At 41.7% G+C, this 20990-nt stretch overlaps 1 protein-coding gene across 2 annotated transcripts in view; it reads right to left on the reverse strand.

Annotated features, from left to right (window-relative positions):
- LOC114928505 (pseudouridylate synthase RPUSD2) overlaps nucleotides 1–20990 on the reverse strand; it is a 129722-nt gene that overhangs the window by 46572 nt on the left and 62160 nt on the right. For both annotated transcript variants that reach the window (XM_029299742.2, XM_029299743.2), the window contains one exon: nucleotides 1470–1574. In XM_029299742.2, the coding sequence (XP_029155575.1) occupies nucleotides 1470–1574 (105 nt within the window). The remainder of the gene's footprint in view (nucleotides 1–1469; nucleotides 1575–20990) is intronic.

The following is a 20990-nucleotide window of genomic DNA, read 5'->3' on the forward strand; positions in this document are numbered from 1 at the left end:
TCTCTTTCGCGTAATGCGCGTCGCGAATAAATTAATTTCGAGTATTTTTATCCGTGATGCGTCTCTGCTTATTGTACAGCCAGTCGATCAAACACCTTCCACTCGAACAAATATATAGGGTATCCTAGAGTTATCGTATCACCTCTTAATGGAAGATTCCTGAGGTGATTTGGAGACGATTTTTCCTCGGCGAAAATATCGGGAAACCGATAATTTTCGAATTAAGGGATTGAACATAAAGGCTTCTTCGCGAACTAAGGTTTCTTTCAGTTAATTTCAGGTAGACTTTACTTCAATGGAATTTTAATTTCAAGCTTAATTACCAAGATACACGAGATTGGAAAAATTGGGGACACGCTCTCTCGACATTTGCACAGAGAAAAAAATCATCTCCGAATGATCCCATAAATATGCAATTAACAGGATTATCGATAATTCTGGGACACTCTGTATATGCATTAATCCAAACAAATACAGCGAAGCAAAAAGTCGCTGTTGTACGAAGATAATCTTTCTCTAAGAGGAAAAAAAATGAAGAAAAGACGTAGAATGGTTGCGTAACGCCTGTCGGTGAATCCATCCGCGCGACTGCTGACGCTGATTCCGCGAGATTGCCAACAATATCCTCTTTTTATACCAAGGACGGGTTAACCTCATCCGCGGAGAACTATCGGCGCGCATGCAACTCTCGTCGTTAACTCTCGCAATCCGCGCGAGGCTAAACGTCAAAGGCCGACGGCAACAGTGACGTCGACAACTCGGGTATCTCGAAGCGAAGAGTGACGCGACGCGGCGTTCCGATTCGCCTCTCGGCAACGTTTATTTCGTTAATGAGCGACCGCGCGCGCCCAGCAGATTAATGAGGCCTTGCCTCGCGGCTGACGACGCCGAATATCGACGAAAACGACGAGCGAGGAGGCACAGATAGATTGGTAGGCGGGTACGTTCGCACATGTACACACATACATAGCACGCGCGCATCTGTATATGTATACGGTAATCTGCTAAACTCTCTCCCACGCCGCCGGCCAGCTCTCCACGTGAATTACGAGGGCACGAAAATGGACGGCGAATCGGAGTAGATAGGTATGTACATGCCGGTGCTATCCGGTTATAACCGGCGTTAATTGCGTTAACTATCCTAGATAATAGGGAATACGCACACGCAACCGCGATGGGGAGGAATATATCGGGGATGTATATATGTATGATGTCGGATCGAAAGCAGCTGTAAACGCGTGAAATTCCGAAAGTCCTCTCTTCTGCTTCTCTGCAGCGAATTAAATTCGAGTTCCCGAAGAGGTTCTCCGAAGACACCGGAATAACTTGTAACTCGATAGTGTCCTTGAAGTGCGCGAGAGAGGCGTTTTCTCATCCCCTAATTTCAACGCAACCGCCTCACTCACTGTACCGAGTAATCTATTAAATCGCTCGTCAAACACAGTCTGCGCAAACAAGGTTACGCTTACCTTCTTCAGATCCTTGCTGGCGTCGGCGTCTTCGGCTTTTCGCTTCTCGGTGATCTTCGGCGCGGGTACCGCGACCGTCGCCTCCCGCAAAGGTTTCAAATCGACCTGCAACAAGAACAATTCGTCGTTATTTCGTGTATCTTCGCAGGGTGTTCAGCAGACTCGATGAAAAAAAATTCTCTCACTTTTGCAGATTTTTCAAGACCAGAGATTAATTATTTTTTCCAAATATATAATTTGCATATGATAAATCAGTCATAATTGTCATAAAATCTATGAGACATTTTTGTCAACAATGAAAAGGTTCGAAAGTTAAAAATAAAAATAAAAATTTTAATCAATCATACAATCTGCATTATATACGATAATCGAAACGAACGTGTCACTATGAACTACAATCACCCTTTTTAGTTGTGTCTCTATCAAAACACATTGAAATAAAATAACACGACGATGAAAATATAAATGAACGAGCAGCGTGCTGGGAATCAAGGAAAAGTTTAGATTTATTTAATAAAAAATTTCAAATTACTGAGACAAATGTAGAATAATGTGAAAAAATCCAGGTAAAAATAATACAAACTCCCGACTTTTCCCTAACAATTCCAGGTTTATAAAATTCCCGGTTATCCCTGACCGCTAGACACCCTATTATTTCGTGTATCTTCAAGATAGGGAAAATCCACGTTCTAAATCCACGTCCACGTAAGATAAATCGCGATGGGTTTAACGGGACACGTGGGAAATGTCTGCGGGACACAGAATCGACACGGCATCATCGAGGCACCATTCGTGCGTTCAAATGTTGCCCGCTCGCGGGCACGCGCCAAAAGCTTCTGGTACCCATCGATTTATGGTAATTCGGTTAACTCGTCTCTATTTTACGGGGGCGCGTTTACGTTCTACATACTAATTCGGCGTTAATGGGACGGGTAAATACAGAGAGAGAGCGCTACCCCAGAGAGAGTCCGGGGAGAGCTTGATTTGGCGCTTGATAATTCGACACCACTATACACTCCCTCTCGTTGCCCGATAATTATTCGATTCGCGAAAGTACAAGCGGGAGCAACGGGACAATCAATCGGCCGATCGGGAATTTCCATCAAATCTTAATCGAGTATTACACATTGACGCAAACGCAAGCGTCCGTTAACTTCTCAAGCTTTGCTCCAAAGAGAGAGGGAGTCGGAGCGATGCCTAATTAAGTAGCCGTTCTGCGTTCCCCTTGCTTACGTTAGAAGCGTATATATAATTTACTCTCGGTAATTAAATTAAACGACGAACGTGAGGCGCGCTCCGCTTTCAGCGCTCCACTTTCCTACGCTTTCTGCATTCAAAACGAAACAAGACTAATACTCGGGGTGAGCAGGAAAGAAATGGGGAAACAAAAAGATCGTACGTAGGTAATTGCAGAAAGCGCAGTTAAAACGCGGAGACTTATGGAGTACGTGGGAGAATTCTAGAATCCGCTAAACCTGAGAGCAACCCTTCCTCCAAAGTGTGGATGCAGTTCATGCGAAGGTTAACACAATTACGCAATCGCATGTCTCGCCATTTGCATGAGGAATTAACGGGATTACGTGTCGCACGTCCAATTAGCCGTTCGTAATGCTGTCACCGAGATTCTACGAATCCAAACAATAAGAGGAGCGAAAGACTTCCTTCGCTGAAGAAACGATACAAAATATAAGACTCGAACGCAGTCGGAGATAGAGCCTGATCGCGAAATTCGTCGCTACAACGACGTCGATCGGCCCGGCCGACAAATGGCGGCACGATTCACCCCCATTGCGATTACGTCCGAATCGAAAGGATCGAGAGACCGATCGGACGCGCGGGTGCCGTTTCGCAAACGGATCTCCGCAAATTCGTCTGCGAATGAGGCCTTAGGGTCGCTAGGGTCGCCCCTGACAACGCCCTTGCCTGCATTGCGGCTCTTTCTCTCCACCCTGGGCGATATCCTTCCACCATAACGCTCGTCGGAAATGTCTTGAGAAAAGGACCGAGCACATTTATATATATATATATGTGTGTGTGTGTGTGTGTGTGTATATATATATATATAGGATAAGAGACCTATACGGCGAGATATCCTTCCCCAAGCGATATCATGAACTGCGTATATTCCGTTCCTGAGAGAGTATTGAAAAAAAAGGGAGGAAAAGACGGAAGTAATTTATGTTCGTCCGATGCTCTTTCGCGTTTTCGCTCTTTGCCCGCGAATTGGTTTAGAATCCTCGCCGCGATTCGTCTCCCTTAAAATCGCCGAAAACGCGGCAAACAAGACCCAAGAGATCCAGCTTCCATGCTACGTGACTGCGCCGCATCCCATTTGTTTGTGTGTGCGTGTGTGGGTGTGTGTTCAAATACACGGTAGCGGGTTGAAAACTTTCCTCTCCATATGAGACGGCAAGGATGACGAATAACTGCTTGCTCGACGTTGTGCCACCAAGTTTCTTCCCTTCATCGGGTTCACGTATATAGCGGCAAAGCTGCTACTATTACGTCGCATTTTAACGATAAATTCAGCCGATCCGATTCTCGTTCGACGAAAATTCACCGCAGACATAGACGCGCTTAAAATTCACGCGAAGATATATTCATCGCGAAAAATTGATTTCCGCCAGGTCTCGCGAAAAACCCACCCTCGATTGTGTAATAACAATGTAACGAGAAGCCGGGCTGTGTATCCTCGCTATATATTCATTCGACTCGTCTCTCGAGAGACGAAGAATAAGACGAGATAAAGCGAACGTCGTCGTTTATCTCGCGATACGAATTTATGAATAAACCTCTAGTCGGTGACAAAAGGGGGACGAAAGCGTCTCATCCCGGGTTGGTTCTTCCGGAGGAAAACGGGACGTCCCGTTTAGCAGAGGATGGGGAAGGATTCATCCATCACCGACGATATAATTGAGAAAGCAGATCGCCTCCATTCCAGGATTTACATTTTAGCCGTCGCGGCCGGGACTCAATCTAGCCGTTTATCCTCGCGAACTGACGAACAGGGCCGGAAGGGGGTGAGAGAGGGGGGGGAGGAGGGGTAATACACTTCCGAGTCATTAGCGGGAGTCCCCCGGCTTTTGTCCATTTGCCGCACTACCAGGGACGCCACCAATTTTTCATCAATTTCCGCAGCCGCCATTTCGCGTCGTACCAAATTGCTGCGCTTATCGGCTTATATCTCTATGCGCGATCCATAAAAACGAAAGAGCGCGATATTTTTTTTCGACATCGAGGATTCGCAATTGCGCGCTAATGACCCTGCCGTATTAAATTAAACGCCCTATATGAATATTCAGCGGTTCTCGCGAGTATGGCGTCTCTATTTCGAAAGAAATCACTCTTATCCGTGTCGCTTACGCGGACACAAGATACCGATTGATGACTGCCCTTCTTTTTAACTATCGGCTCGAAAAAAGTCAGGCATCGGTTACAGGAATTAAGGAAAAAAATTGTGTTTCATATAGTTCCGAGGGGGCCTCAGGAAAGCTTTATGAAGATGGAATAATTGGGAAAATCTTGCACACAAATTTGATAAATCTATGTATGTATTTTTTTCAAATAATGAGGAATTTTTTAATTTACAAAAGAATTTTCTACTCGTTTTATTTCACACTGTCGGCTTTTCATTCATCGCACAAGCGTGGCTGTCTAATAATGCTCTTGGAAGAAAAAAGCCCGGCATCGGTTACAGGAATTAAGAAAAAAACTAATTTATGATTGAGAATTAATTGTGCCCTACAGTTCTGAGGAGTCCTGAGGGAAGTTATGAAGATGGAATAATTAAGAAAATCTTGCACACAAATTTTATAAATCTATAAGTAAATAAAAATTATAAAAACTAAAAATATAGAAACGTAACTAAGCTCGTGTAATACAAAAACGCAAAGGAAACACACATAATAAGGTCAGAAAACGAGCACCAAATTAATTATAAAAACAAAATCTATACAATTTAATCATTAATTCGTCTAATTATAAGGTCATACAGTCATCTGAATAAAATAACTAAATAAAATAAAATTAATATAGAATAAAATAAAATAAAATAAATTTAAATATAATCAAATAGGATACAATAGAAGAAATAAAATCGATAGAATAAAATAAATAAAATCGCAAACGTTTCGACCTATACTTAGTCCTCTTCAGTAATTAACGAATAAAAAATCGATATTCGCGAGCGAATGATGCATTACATCGAAACAGCTAATAAAATGTAAAAATTATACAATAAAGTGAAAAATATATAAACGGAAATATCTCGATTAGAAATCCAAAAAGATCCTTTCAAATTGCATGAGTACCGAATACATGATGATTTTATTCAGATGACCGTATGACTTTATAATTAGACGAATTAACGATTAAATTGTATAGATTTTATGTTTTTATAATTAATTTGGTGCTCGTTTTCTGGCCTTATTACGTGTGTTTCCTTCGTGTTTTTCTAAATCTATATATATATATTTTTAAAAATAATGAACATTACATCCAAAAAAAATCTGATCGAAGAAAGAAACTCTTGGATTCGCTTGTTGCGTGTAATTAATATAAAGATTGCGATGATTACTTTTTATCGGAATGACCGCGCGCCACTTCGATCACCCTTGAACCGTTACTCAGAAACCTGTCTTTCACTACTGCCTTGACCGAATGCGACTCTTTGATACAATTCCACTTATTCGATCCGACTAATATCCTGGCGCGAATTAATGCGCCGGCGATTGGTGTTTGATCGGCAATTATATCGCTCCGGTTAGCACCGCTTAGTATCGGTTCGTTAGTATTTAATGCGTTATTAACGCGTCTCGATATATAATGTATTTCCAGATTGACGTTTCCGGCGTTTGATGACGAAGATCGCGCGGAATTGGGAAACAAGCTCTGTCGACACGTTTCGGAATGATTGAACGGCGTTGTTATTAAATCGATTATCGCGGATCGTATCATTAACGACGTGAATGCATCCTCCGTTAATATCAATATGCATATTTCAAGGTACGCACGAGCGATTTAACGATCCGTGACGCTGGAACCGTTGATTGATTCGACGCTTATCGTCAATGGTCAAACAAATTCGAAACGCGATCGAAACGTCCTTTCGGATCGTCAGATGTGTGTAAATATAGCGTACAAAAACAATATTAATTTTTACATTGTAAAACCGTGAAACTTGGCGCGGTAAAAAGAGTTGGGGCGCAATTTTTCAGCGGTGTGAAAAACAAAAAAGGATATTTGTGTCCGGGTATCATCGAGCCGCGTTAATTAATAGTCGCTGCGGGTAAAACGACTGTCCCATCGACAACAACGTAGCAATAATTGCCACTGGCCTGACAACGATTTATCATTTATCGCCACGTCGCACTCTATATATATATAACCGACCAATCGTTAATCTTTATCAGAAAGAAGCCGAACACCGCGAAAGCTACACGTACAACACAATGATATTAAAGGAATACAAATATTAACGTCGAGATAGATCGATGCGGACAAAACCATTGGAGTTTAAAGGTGCGAGAGAAACATATGCAGAAGGATATCGCAATTGTGCTAAAAGCCATCAGGTAATTTCTACGTGGGGGAATCGTAACGAATGTCGGCCACGTATTTAAAATACACGGCGAAATATTATATATACAGGGTGTTCTAAAAAAGTACGGCCAAAATTTAGGGAGATATTCCTCACACTTGAAGGATGAAAAAATATTATACGAACATGGATGCGGAAAGGTTTTCTTCGGGAGTTAGAGCTTCTTTTTAAAATTAGAAAAACATTTATGTACATCTAGTAATGGCTGAATAATAACAATATGAAAAATAAGCTCCTGAAAGAGAGCATTTTCGCAGCCCTAAATTCTGGTATCATACTTTTTTTCAGATCACCCCGTATGTTTAAGCGGGGATGTGTAAGGGGTAGAAAACGGGAGCAAATTTATCCAGAGTCGCGCGAAGAGGCAATTATCCTCGTGTCCCGTGCGGAGACATTAGATTAAACGCGACACAGCACGACGAGAGAAAAGGCCGCGCGCGTTACACGCTTGTCCTGGCATCCCAGTCTTATCCCCCAAATGCGGGAGTGTAATTCGAGGGAAAGCGAGCGTGGGAGCCGACAGCTAGCGAGTGTGGAAGCATTTTAGTCGCGACTTCGTTAAGCCCGGGATACCTCATTTTCTAATGGACGCAGGCCGTCTTCCTCTCTTTTTCCCGCCCGATGTAGTTAAATACCGCCACTCCTGTATTAGACGCGTTTCGCGATTAGAGGGAAGCTCTTCACGGCGATTACATTCGCGAGGTGTTACCTGCGTTTCATTCGCGAACCCTTTGATCAATTTGAAGCCGGATGGAAAAGCGAGCCAAAACGGGAGGGAGGAGGACTTTGCAAACATCTTACTCTTCATTTAATTTCCATTGATGAGGGAATTACGAATTGATCGCAGAGCTCGTAAATCCATTTGCAATTACTCGTTAGACGAGCGATTAAGCGAAGCGGTATAATAAAAGTCGCAATTTCGTTCAAAGTACCTTTTATATTATTTCATGTACATGTATGTATATATATGTAAGACATTTTTATTTCTGAGAAAAATATAAAACACTGTAATAAATTATTCCGAACGTGCGTTTATATTCCCTCGAAAATTCCCTCGCAGTAACTACAACAAACTTACAATTTGTCTAGTGGCACGCGATCATTTACCGCCGCCATTTACGGTTCATCGAATTGTCGTCGCGGCAATTACAAGCCAGCAAGACCACAGTTACAGTTCTGTTTGATTATCCCCGTGTAATTCGCCGTGAAAACTACGGCCTGAAATATTAATGCGCGTATACGAGAGAGAAAATTACGCGCGAAAGCGGCAACGCGCGGAGGCTCACATTGTCCTTTTATCGCGTATATATATGCGTATTTTGATCATCGCCGTGATATTTTACCGTGTATAAAACGTCTTTGTTCCTACGAGAGCAAAATTCACGCTTCGGCGTCTGACAAAGTAAAGCAAAGAGTTGCTCTCTCGTCGCGAGGTATATAAATTAACATCTCTCTCGCGCAGGAAATAATTCAAAGCAAAATTTTCGTTCAAATATACAGCGTTAAGTAAAAGACGTTATCATCTTCGCGTAATAATATCCCACGTCTTACGCCTTTCAAAGTATATATATTTAACGCTCGTTACATCGTTGAGTAAACATCGCTTATTTTCCTAGATATTTTCCGCGACTGCGCGAAAAGAATTGATTCGCAAAATCGCGAGTGACAAACGACGTGACGTCGCCTTGTAAAATATGCGAATACTTTTTATTCGCCCGCGATATATAAGTCATTCTCTCTCTCTCTCTCTCTCTTCGGGACAGTTTGACCTTTCGCGAACGGCGAGTCGCCATTCCGGGGTATAAAACTGAAACTGTTTTATCAATACGAACGAACGCGGGCGGCATGTCGAGAGCGAGCGAATGGAAAGAAAAAAACATCTACCGCCGCGTCCTTCCATTAGGAGTACATGGCGACGCAATCTGCAAGTCAGCGCTAATTTATTCTCATCCCGCGGACGACTTCCGGGACGGGATATCGCCGGCGAAAACTGAGACTCGACATCCGTGATGCGTCTCCTCCGTCAAATCGCGCACAAAGTTTCAGCGCGCATCTAGTTTGCGAGAAGAGAGAGAGAGAGAGATATGTGCGCTCAAAGTGACAAACTAAATTCCGCAAAGCGGTATAATCACCACGCTTTACGATTCGAGATGTACCGCGCGATGTTCGCGAATTCGAATCGAGTCGACATGTACGCTAAATGCGCACACAAGACGAGCAAAACTTTCCTAACCCGATCAATAAGTTAAATTGCGATCGGTCATGGAAGCAGATTGCGAACGAACGCGTATATCCTGCGGTCTCTCGTGGGATTTGCTCAGTTATATATACGTACATTTTATATATGCATGTAAATGTATATTAAAACGTGACGCTTTACAAAGAGAGTCGCTCTTTTTTCTGCAAATATGTACATATATATTTTCGCAGCATTAGAAACGTTTCTTGGCTTAAGCCGTCTCTTTATGAGCACCGGGCTCATAAAGTATGCAGAAACAAAAATGTTGGTAGCGTAATACCTGGCTACCATAAATATTTCGCAAACGGCCGAAGGATCCTCTCTTCGAGTGGCTTTACAGAATCGTCCACATGCATAAAGTACGTCGATATAACAGAGTCGCGTTGCATCAGGAGGCCAGAAGATACAAAGATGATATATCTTCACGTCTGGTGCAGGTTAACTTATTCAACCGTTCTCTCTCCGTCTCTCTTTCTCTCCTGGAATACATTTCGCGAAGTTTCTCGCAGAACGAGAGAATTTTCAATTTTACATCGCGCCAAAATAATTGCATGTACATAAAATTGTAATCTTGGAAAAATTTTACATCTGAAACCGCTTCTCCAATTCGCTTTTCTTTTCTTTGACAGAAAATCGACACCTTTGTGTTTCGTCCGCGCATTGTTTTAAACGTTTCTATCGATTCCCGGTTTATAATGGCCAACACATGTCGGCGCTCATATACGTCCCAGATCGAACAAGATGTTAAACTTCGCGTGTCTTCGCGCAATCAGACATTTCCACTTCAATGCGAGTCGACGATACGTGAGAAAGTTTGTTGTAACTGCGCGAGCCATTACGGCAAAAATCATTTATTCTTCCACGAGATGGACGATAAAAGGCGGAAACATTTTTGCTCGAGTAACGCACGATGCGCGATAAATCGTGCGTAATAGGATCGGGATAAATTCCGAGAGCGAGAGAGAAAGAAAGAAGAGAGAGAAAAACGCGAGAGGATAAAGAAGAAATTGTACTGGGCGACACACGCGCGTTATAAGCGAGCGAACATAATCGCGACGTTAATTAAATTATACTGGAATAAAGAAAAAAAAGTGTGACGCGCGACGTAATGAAGGCGTGACACGCAACACCCTGATTAGTGGGTAACACACCCTTCTTGGAAACACTATCCCTTAACGCATGAAACATGTGGGACGAGAAAAGAAGCACAATCGGTCGCATACATTTTTTCATCAACGTCAAATTGATGATCGACGACACGGAAAAAAAGAAGACGAAATGACAGAGGTCCGTCTCGACGTAAAACGAAATGCGGATGACAACGCGACGAGTGCGTATACAGTCATCGGACATCGATGACATATCTAGGTGGGAAAAAAAGTCGAGAGAAAACAAGGTTAATTAAAATGTGAATAACGAGAAAAAAAAGTGACACGAACCGGGAGAGAATAGAACGTTCGAGTATCACGCGATGTCCTTTTGATCGGGTCTCTGCACTCTCCTTTCGCGCACTCTTGTCTCTCTCTCTCGCGAGAAGGAGAGGGATGGCAAAGAAGGGTTGGATTGCGTGTCAATATCACGTATATTCCGCGGCATGCACGATTCGTACAACCGTACGTCCTGAACATACACGCCTAGTACCCAGAAGCCAGGGGGTTAAAGTGGAAGCAGAAATTATTAATCATAGAAAATATTAATAACTAATCCCGATTTCTCGAACAAATTAACGTACATTGGCTTAATTCGCAAATGAATAAAAAAAAATGCGCGCTTGAAATAATATTTGGAAAATATTATAACTATTTCACATTTACTTGGATATGCAGCTAGGTTCTCCAGCTGCATCGGAGAGCTCGAAACGTTTTTACGGGACGCGCAAAGTAACTTGCGCGCGCGAAGAAATCATTCCTCGTCGTTATTTCCAGAACGTAATGCAACGGGTCATATAGTACATCAACGTACATATAAATTTAGTATCGCGCAATATCCGGAAACGCGTATTCTCGCGACTCGCCCTGCATCAGCTGCTGAAATATCACGTCGACGTCGGAATAATTTCCCATTTTTGCATGTCCCTCGAGCTCTTATTTTTAACAAAACTCACCGCGGCGCAGCGGCGTCCCTTCACATTTCCTCGACTTCCATTCCACGCGAAATATATTTCTCGTATTCGCTATGCACGCTGCTTCGCCGCTCGATCTTGCTCTCCCAAGAGCACTGTGAGACAGCCACGCTTGTACGACGAATGAAAAGCCGAGAGTACGAAATAAAACAACGAGCAGAAAATTCTTTTGTAAATTAAAAAATCCTTCATTTTTTGAAAAATACATATATAGATTTATAAAATTTGTGTGCAAAGATTTTCCCAATTATTCCATCTTCATAAAGCTTCCCTCAGAACTACAGGGCACAATTAACCCTAATTCTCAATCATAAATTAGTTTCTTTTCTTAATTCCTGTAACCGATGCCTGGCTTTTTCTTGCTCTTCCAAGAGCATTATTAGACAGCCACGACGAATGAAAAGCCGACAGTGCGAAATGAAAAGAGTAGAAAATTCTTTTGTAAATTAAAAAATCCCTCATTATTTGAAAAAATACATTTAAAGATTTATAAAATTTGTGTGCAAGATTTTCCCAATTATTCCATCTTCATAAGGCTTCCCTCAGGACCCCTCAGAACTATGAAACACAGTTCGTTTCTTTTTTTTCCTCACAGAAAAAAAGGAATCCTTGATTCAAATATATTTTTATTCTTGAACGCTATTTGATTGATTTAAGCATAGAATGCTCTTTGTAATCACAATATTTCATTTGCCTTAATAATAAATAAATTTGCGTGAAGTATATTTTATCCTTAAGATATATTGTTTTAAAAATTGCATATGGTAAAAACAAACTTAGTCACACTTGAACTATTAGAATTATTACATATACTTGAAAGTACCGCTTATATCCAATGCTCACTTGTCACTTGTCCTTGCAATATTTATAAGTAAATTTCAGTTTCAACCAAAAATATTTTGCACTTTGTTTTAAGAATAAATTATCCTTTATTCAAAATTATTTATATTTGGGCGCTATTATAAGAATAAAATATACTCGAATCAATCCATATTTGCATTCTTTCAAGGATACTGTTTTTTCCGTGCTTAATTCCTGTAACCGACGCCCGACTATTTTCGAGCCGATAGTTAAAAAGAAGGAAGAATTCCTCGAGAGAAACGGGCAATCACCCCATCGGTATCTCATGTCCGCGTGCGCGACGGATAAGAGAGATGAGTTGGGGTGCATTTCATCTCTCGGAGATGACTATAGGATGACGTGACGGGGGCCGCATCGGTGTGCACTCAACGTCGACCGTTTTCCCGTGAACGTACCGGGAGTGAAACGCCGGTGCATTAATTAACGTCGTCGGGAGGTAGATAGGTATGCACGCCGACGTTAACCGCCGTGCACTCAGAATAACGAGGACGCCGACCGGGTTGGCGCTTGTTCCTGGGTGTTCGGACGTTCCAGGATCCGACCAGAGTGTGGCGGCGCGTGTGGTCAAGTAATATGCATTTAATTCAATACCTCGCGGAGAGTTAGTTACAACGATCAATCACCGCGCCGGTGTCCGTGTAACGCGAGAGAGAGAGAGAAACCTGAATCCCGAATTCGCGTCATTACTCGCACCGTCGAACTTTGGTCGTCAGCCGAGCGAAAAAGCGACCGCGAGCCCTGTCAAAGAATCTGTCATTACGGCAAATACAATTAGAACTGTTTTACGACAAAATACTCCGCTCCCGATGTATAAACATCGAGGTCTCTCTTCTCTCCTTCACTCTTCGTTCCTAATTTATTTTCCCTCTTCTTGTCTTCTCGCCTTACGAAGATGAGAACCACGAGGAGAGAACGAGACGCTTTAATTAATTTCCCCGACGCGGTTTGCACGCAAGAGAGCCGGGTCCCGCTGGATGCTGTGGCATTTTTATTCATAAAAAAAAAGGAAAGAAAGATCGAGAAGGATAGCCGCGATCTTCGCGAATAGAGCGAGTATAAAGTCCGGAGGTCGTTGGTGAACGGTATATATGTAAGCGCGAGAGTAGCGGAAAAAGAGCAGGGTTGAGTGGGAGAAAAACCGTTCAAGACCGGCAATTAAAAACTTTCGCAATATCAGTTCTCTGCGTGCTCCACGGTCACGAGTGCCCTCACCTATATTTTTCACGGATATATATATGGTATATCGACTGCGTTCGACTGTGCGAGCTTCTCGCGAGAAGCTGTACATGTACGTTTTTATTAATTGGGCCAAACCGTTCTATACACGCGCGTCTTCGAAGTCTGACCTCTATGCGGTGTATAACTCCTTCAAAAAACTACGGCATTGAAAAAATGTAGAAAATAAATAATCGTCCTGCTTTGGTGACGCTAATTAACGTCGATTACGTATATACAGGAGAAGGAACATCGTATTTTCAAGTAAGTTGAAAGGCCGCTGTCGTGCCTGTCATTAGCGACGTAATGAATGTTTAATTACAACTAGAAATTATGTGGAGATATCTAGACTAGAGCATATCTCTCGTCCTTCACAGTTATTACGTCTCTCTCTCTCCCTTTTCCTCCACGTATTCACCTGGCAGACAGGAAGAAGAATTACGCGCGAGCACGCATCATACTCGTCCTTCTCAGTCCCTCTTTCTCTCTCTCTCTCGTCTTTACGTGCCCCGGTGTATATTAGTCATGTCTCCTCGGCGCGCGCAATTGCAGTTGTTAAATTTTTTTTTTTTTTTTTTTTCATATCCTGCCCTCATTCTCGCGAGTAACAGACTCTCGCGACCGCGACTCGTGACTTATCGTCATCCACCCCTTCCTTTCTCGTAGAAGAATGGGGCGAGTTTTATTTCCCCGACGAGAGTTCAAGTCCTGCTTCTGTCTAAAGTCGAACCCGAGAAAAACTTTCTTCCCCGATACTAACACAACGATATGGTTGTAGATCGTTGTAGATCGCGAATCAGCTGATTCGATCTCGACAATCACGGGACCCTTCACGCGAATTGTGGGTGAATTAATTTGATCAATCTTTATCATCATCGGAGCTCTTCAGCATCGAGAGAGAAAGAGGATGTTAATCGTTACTGAAACAATATAAGATCTACCACGTAACAATGGTAGTTAAGCCTCGCAAGTTTCGCAGCTTCGGGAACTTCATTATGCACCGTCTGACTGAAGTTTTAATAGCTGTTACTACTTTGCTACGTTTGCCGCTGTAATTTAGTAGGTTTATTGTTCCGCGCGCGTTCCATAAAGTAGCATACTTAAGTACTCCGTTTTACCATTGCGCACATTTCGTAATTAAACCTCCGGCGGTTTGTACTAATTAAAAACTTTAAATGTGCCGCCCTCCCTCGCACAATTATTTTTCGAACTATCATATACATTCGCACGCGTGCGCGCAAGCCGTGTAAACTTTGTTGTTGGTTAGCGGGCTGTAAATTCAAAGAGAGATCACCTTGCGAATTTCGAAACGTTGTAAAATGCCTACTCGCTTGTATGATGTTAGAATTTTTACATTGAAATAAATCATTTTACTTGAAGAGCTCACCACAAAAAAATCGTGCGCGCGTAGAAGACATTTTTAATTAATTCCTCTTAAAAAGGAACTTGAAAAACTAATTCTTTTGAAATATTCAAAACGTGTATTCGCTCGTCTATTGATTGAAACAAAATTTAATATATAACAAGGCCAACTAATCGAGCAATATTAGATGATATAAATTAAGTATTTATTCTATATAAGATAATACAGTACAATTGTGTACTGTATTATCTTATATAGAATAATTAAAACAAAATTTAATATATAAAAAGGCCAACTAATCGAGCATTATTAGACGATATAGAATAAATACTTAGTTTATATCATCTAATAATGCTCGATTGGCCTTTTTATATATTAAATTTTGTTTTAATTTTTTTCAACTTGCACCGTTTCTCTAACAACTAACTCGCGTTTCCGACGATTTATTATCAGCTTCTTATCGCGACGGCGATGCACTTCGAAGGACAGCAACGAGGCGGCGTGAAAGAATGTTCCCGCGAGAAACTCGCGTGGAATATATTTTTTCGCGTGATAACCGCGAAATATCATGACCAACCTGTGCTCGGGCCGTTCTCTTCCTCGAAAAGTATATATTCGATAATGCACCCGGAAGGCAAACTCGTCCGAACTCGGCGAGTCGCGGCCGTGAGGATGCACAAAACTCTTTTATGTGTATATATATATTGTAAGCTCATACGCGGTGTCTGTGAATCTCGAGAGATCGAATCGGATTAACTTTCTTTCAAGCGAGCTCTCCAAACCCCGTCTTGTTCGAAATAAAAAAAAAAACTTTCATAAATAACTAACTTCATTTTTGTATTTGTTTCTTCACTTTGTCGGCCGCAAGATCTCGCGGTCGATCGATTTCTCGTGTACACCCGGTGTATGTGTGTGTGCGCGCACAAAGTCGGAAACTACTGCGCTGCTTCGACCTGGCTGCAGTAAAACCGATCCGCGAATTAACCAACGAAACTCAAACGAAACCGACCCCGGCCTGTACGTCGCGGTAGGTGATTTCGATCGACCTCGCCTAAGAATTTCGTGAGCTCGGTCATGAGGAACGGCCCGGGCCTCCCGAAACGATAATATTGCAGGATAAGGGACTTCGCACAGATTAGAGGGAACCCCGGGTCTTTCGAAAATTAAACGGAAGGGAGGGAAAAAGTGGAAGGACGCGATAATCTCTACGATATCATAAATATCGTACTTCGAGGTTGCGCGAGAAAGAAGAGGTTGTCGACCCGCGGAATCATAATCTCAGAAAGTGAACGGGGGCTGTTTTACGCGTACAAGGGACGAAGGAAGGTCCGGAAGAAGGGTTCCTTTACAAAGGAAAGTAATCACGTTGATGCATTCATGAAATTATATAGGCACTCCAGAGTCTATATATACAGAGTAGTTCGGAGTAACTGATCCCTCGTGTATCTTTAAACGTGGATGTGAATAAGTGATTAAACTGCCATAACGTAAAATGCAATTTGATGCGATACCGACGTCTCTCTTTGAACGAGAATCCGCCGAAAGTATGATGGAACTTACTTATTCATCCACACATCTTCAAGATATTCGGAGACGGATAAATAATTATCCAGACTCGCGGCTATATTGTTATTCGTAAGAATAGAAGCGTGACAAAGTACCCGTCGTCGTAGAATGAAAAGCAAATTCGTGCTTAACTTTAATTCGCACTTAAATCTGCCTCGAGTCTAGCCGCGAATCGGGGAAGATTAGAATAGAAGCGAGGAGTGCTAAAATTCAACTTTGCAAACTATGAAGGGGAACTAAAGAGACGAGTTATACAACGAGGAGTGGCTTTACGCACAACGCGCGATCGATAAAAGGCTCTGTTGCTGAAAGCAAACAACAGCAATCCTCGTAAGATGTTTTCGAACCGGTTTATTGAAGTACATGAAAGAGACTTGTAGAAAAATGAAGAGTGGGATTTCTTGTTAAAAGAACTCTCTTTTCCTCTCTCTCTCTGTCTTTCTCTAAATGGTGCATTTTGTAAAATATATGTATTTTAAATTTGATTGAAACTATATAAATAAATCCGCATATAGAGAGGAAATTTATACGTAGCTTATATCATAACAGAGTCGCGGATCAAAAACCACGTTAACTCGACTCGACTGCTCTCGTCAGCGATTTGCATAAAACGGAGCGAATGTTAGCGAATGTATGCGCTTCCGCTGCGCACATCTTGCCGGGCCGGGAAAATCCTAAATTGGCTTTAGCGTAAGAGAAAGAGAGAGAGAAAACGAGAACGTTGCTACCGCTGCTGATAAAAAGATACGACTGCTTAGACACCGAGAATCTACGAGGCCACGTCGGTGAGAAACTAAAACGCGCGAAAGAAAGGCTGAATTTACATTGTTTGTTCGACCGCGAGTAAATTAGGTCCTCTTTTTTTCTCTCGTATAACAGGTACGACTGGTTCCTCTCTCACTTTGCGCGAGCGCAAAGAGAGCGTTTGCTAGTAGCTAATATCCGGCGCGTTTCTTTGTTGGACCCAAGCTTAATTTCCTCTCCGCCTGTATGCGGTTTGTACCGTGATACAACACACAACTCGAGCGATTCCGTCGACAGATTCTGACCGAAGGCAGAAATGGAGGACGCGAGATAATGGTGAAGGACATGTTGGAAAAACTAACCATCTATTAATCTTCCACAAATTTGTCTCGCCCTTCTTTTTGTAACATTATTTCGCAACTCTATCTATATATAGAACTTTATATTGAGTTAATTTAGAAATATTTCGATATGTTGGGATGTTTCTCGATACTTTTGAAATTTCAGCAATATATTGTGAAAGCTGCGATTTTTCAAAACCGCTGACGTTTATTGTGAAGCAATTTTTTATGACGACTAAGAATATATAAAATTGAGGGCAATGTTATAGAGAACATCAAAAGTGGTTCCACCAAGATTATGTAATAATCTTCATATGCGTGCAAAAAAAAATCAGATTTTACGTGCTCTTTTGTTTAGATATCGTTATTCATTCATATGACATAGTATATTTAATTTCAAAAGTTTTAAATATTTTTAAAAAAATATATTATTTTAACATTATGCAAAATGCTCAAGTTTTTCCTCCGAATATTTAGATTTCTCTTAATGTAATGAAAAGAGAAAGCAGTTTATATTCATGAATATCAAGCGATTTTATTTTCAACTGTTTATATATTTTATATAATTTTCTTTCTCTTGTACGTATAAAACATGATTTGAAATATTTCCATGTTTGTTTGTTGTGATTAATTAAAATTCTTAAATTAATTCATCAGTCGATAGAAAATTATTGTCTTATTATTATAATGAATTTTTTCTATCAGCGTCGAGATGTTTCGAAATCTTCTAAATATATAAATATTAATGAATACGTTTGCGAAAGCTCGAAAATATGAAGAATATTACATTCTCTGCCAATCGTTTGCATGTTCCATCGTTCTAAAAGCTAAAAATTATAATACCGATCACTGGGATAACCCCTGATTTCGTTCGTATACCTATATATGTATACCTCCTGCCCTTTCTTATTCCTTCCCGGAAGAAACCGAGGGTCGAAAAGACGAGACGCACGCACAAAGCACGGTCGATAAGAGGGCCTGTTGCTCTCAGCCGAGTGTCTGCCGCCGGTGGATGGTCGCGAGGGTGGGATATCGTCTGCAAAAGGGCGACGGATAGAAAGTATAGACATAGACGAGAATGGAGACTCGGCTGCGTTTCGAGTAATCGGGGTTTACGACCGTCTGGTTGGCCGTTTGAAGGGCAAACTCTTGCGTAGTAGGGGACGAACGTAGTGGGAAACGTAACGAGGGAGGAGGGTGGAAAAAATGTAGCTCGAGAGATATAACTGTCAATTAGAAATCGAGAATTTAATTTACGTCAGACGTTACGTTCCGCGCGCCAGGATAATAAAAATTGAAAATAAAAGTCGCGCGACGCACGCTGCGAAAATCGATATCGGGCATTTCGCCCCAAAGTCGTTCCGTCTTGAACGACTTTGGCGAGAGGTCACTGTCTCCTGCCCATTCTCGCGACGGATTGACCTTCCGTCTGACCTTCAACGCGCGACAGGACGACTCGGCATCCGCGAAATTTTCGCTCGCGTCGCGTTGAACCGTGCGGAATAAACCAGGTCGGACGAGCGCTAAACTCCGAGATTCAATTTAGATACGGCGAGAACAGTTTTGTCATCGTAGTATACTATACGCTGCGATGTTAATAGCCCCCGAGAATTTACGCTCGAGAAAAATCGGACGTTAAATCTCCCTCTCTCTCTCTCTTTCTCTTGGCGGCGTATATAGTTAAGAGTTAAAGCGCCTGACGTTTCTTAAAATAACTCGCTCTTACGCGGCGGCAAAATTTTGCGGGGCCATTCCACACCAGGATGATTGATGGGGAATTAATCAGAGAGTCGCGCGCCGACGTTTCTGACTATTTCATTTCCTACCGCGCTACTGCACATTTATTTGGCTTCACACGTCGCCCGTATATAATCGATACACGAGGGCCGCAGGATTGTTGACGGATCCCGCCGCAAAAGGTCACGATAAAATTTATCGCGCAGGTACGTACGGCCTGTCAATCGGTCTCGAAAAGGCCAGACGGCGATCCTTTTTAATTAACGAAAATTCCAAGGACGGAAAAAATTCCCATCGCGACAAGGTCGGGATTACGCAAAGCCCGGTTTCAGAAACTCTGCGGTTATCGCCGCGAATCGCACGAGCGAGCTCGCTTTGCCTCTTGCTTGGCTCTCTCGCAGGATGACAAAATTTTTTCACGTGTGCAGCGAAACACACCAACCGCATAGCGGCTATTTATATAGTTGCGTCATACCATCTGTGACGAGGCTGCGGCTAATAATTGCGTTACGCAACGCCGAACGCGCCTATCATTCAGAGATATTATTTCTTACGTTTCTCGGAAAAATAATAATAAAACAATGAAGGACTCTTTTCCCGAAGTGGTGACATGGATGGCGTCGTCGAAACACCGTTGATTGTAACGAGCGGGAATGCGATTTTTATCGTCAACTCTTTACGCTTGATTTGCATCATATCATCTTCTGGTCGTTAAATCGAAGTCGAGATGTCAAGTACGAGAGAAAGAGAGAAAAGGGTCAATACTTTATAAACCTATGTATTCTTAGAAAGGAATTTTGAGAGAGGGCTCGAGACTTTAACGCGTTTATGAAGAATAAATTGAGTGACAGATGTTAAGATCTCGAGATCTTGAAAATGTGATAAGAAACATCTCCGGGAGATGTTGTTTAATTCACATACGTATATGGTAATTTTTCTCATTTAAATGTGCTAATCTTAAATGTAAATGTCGTTAACTCGCTACGACTCCGACTACTTTATAAACGTGGATCATTTTTAAAGCAAATATCTCTCGAAATAAATATCGTTATTAAACTAAAAACTCAAATAGGAAGGATGTTAGTACACGTTATTTTGTTTTGTGGACAATATTCATTATTCTATTTCGCATATATCTACTGAATTTTACGTAACGACCTTCTATCTGTTAACACGGACACGAGAATAACCATAATTCCTCTCCGCCGTTCAACGTCAAAAGAAATTGGACGCCAACTGTGTGACAAGATGTGAAAATAAGAAAAATAATTGCAGTAACCCGTGTGTTAAAAAAAAAACAACTGCGAATGGAAAACTAGGTGCTCGAGGAACCTACGAGAGTTCTTGTGAGACCTGCTTCGTTAAACTATTAATTAAACGAAAACGTTGCGATTGTAACAAGAGATCTGTCACGTTGTACGCGAATAATGTAATTCTCGACGCTTTTGTTCTATTTTTTTACGATCGCGCTTTTATTTGCATCTCTATTTCTTTATATATGTAAGAAAAGACTCCTTTTTCTTCACATTTCTGAGAAAATACGTCTCTTTCTCAGATGTAATAATAAATATAAAAGAAGAGAAGCGCGAAATGTCATCTCTAAACGATTATTTTCATCATTAATATTCAAGAATCGAAGGTCTTGCAGACATTTATTACATTGTGAAATAAATGTGTGTATATATATATATATATATATGAATCTTGAATTGAGAACGTTGTTGTCGTACAAAA

Source organism: Nylanderia fulva, unplaced genomic scaffold (genome assembly GCF_048542155.1).
Source record: "Nylanderia fulva isolate GAGA-0341 unplaced genomic scaffold, ASM4854215v1 Scaffold1, whole genome shotgun sequence".
In the NCBI taxonomy this organism is placed as follows: domain Eukaryota; kingdom Metazoa; phylum Arthropoda; class Insecta; order Hymenoptera; family Formicidae; genus Nylanderia; species Nylanderia fulva.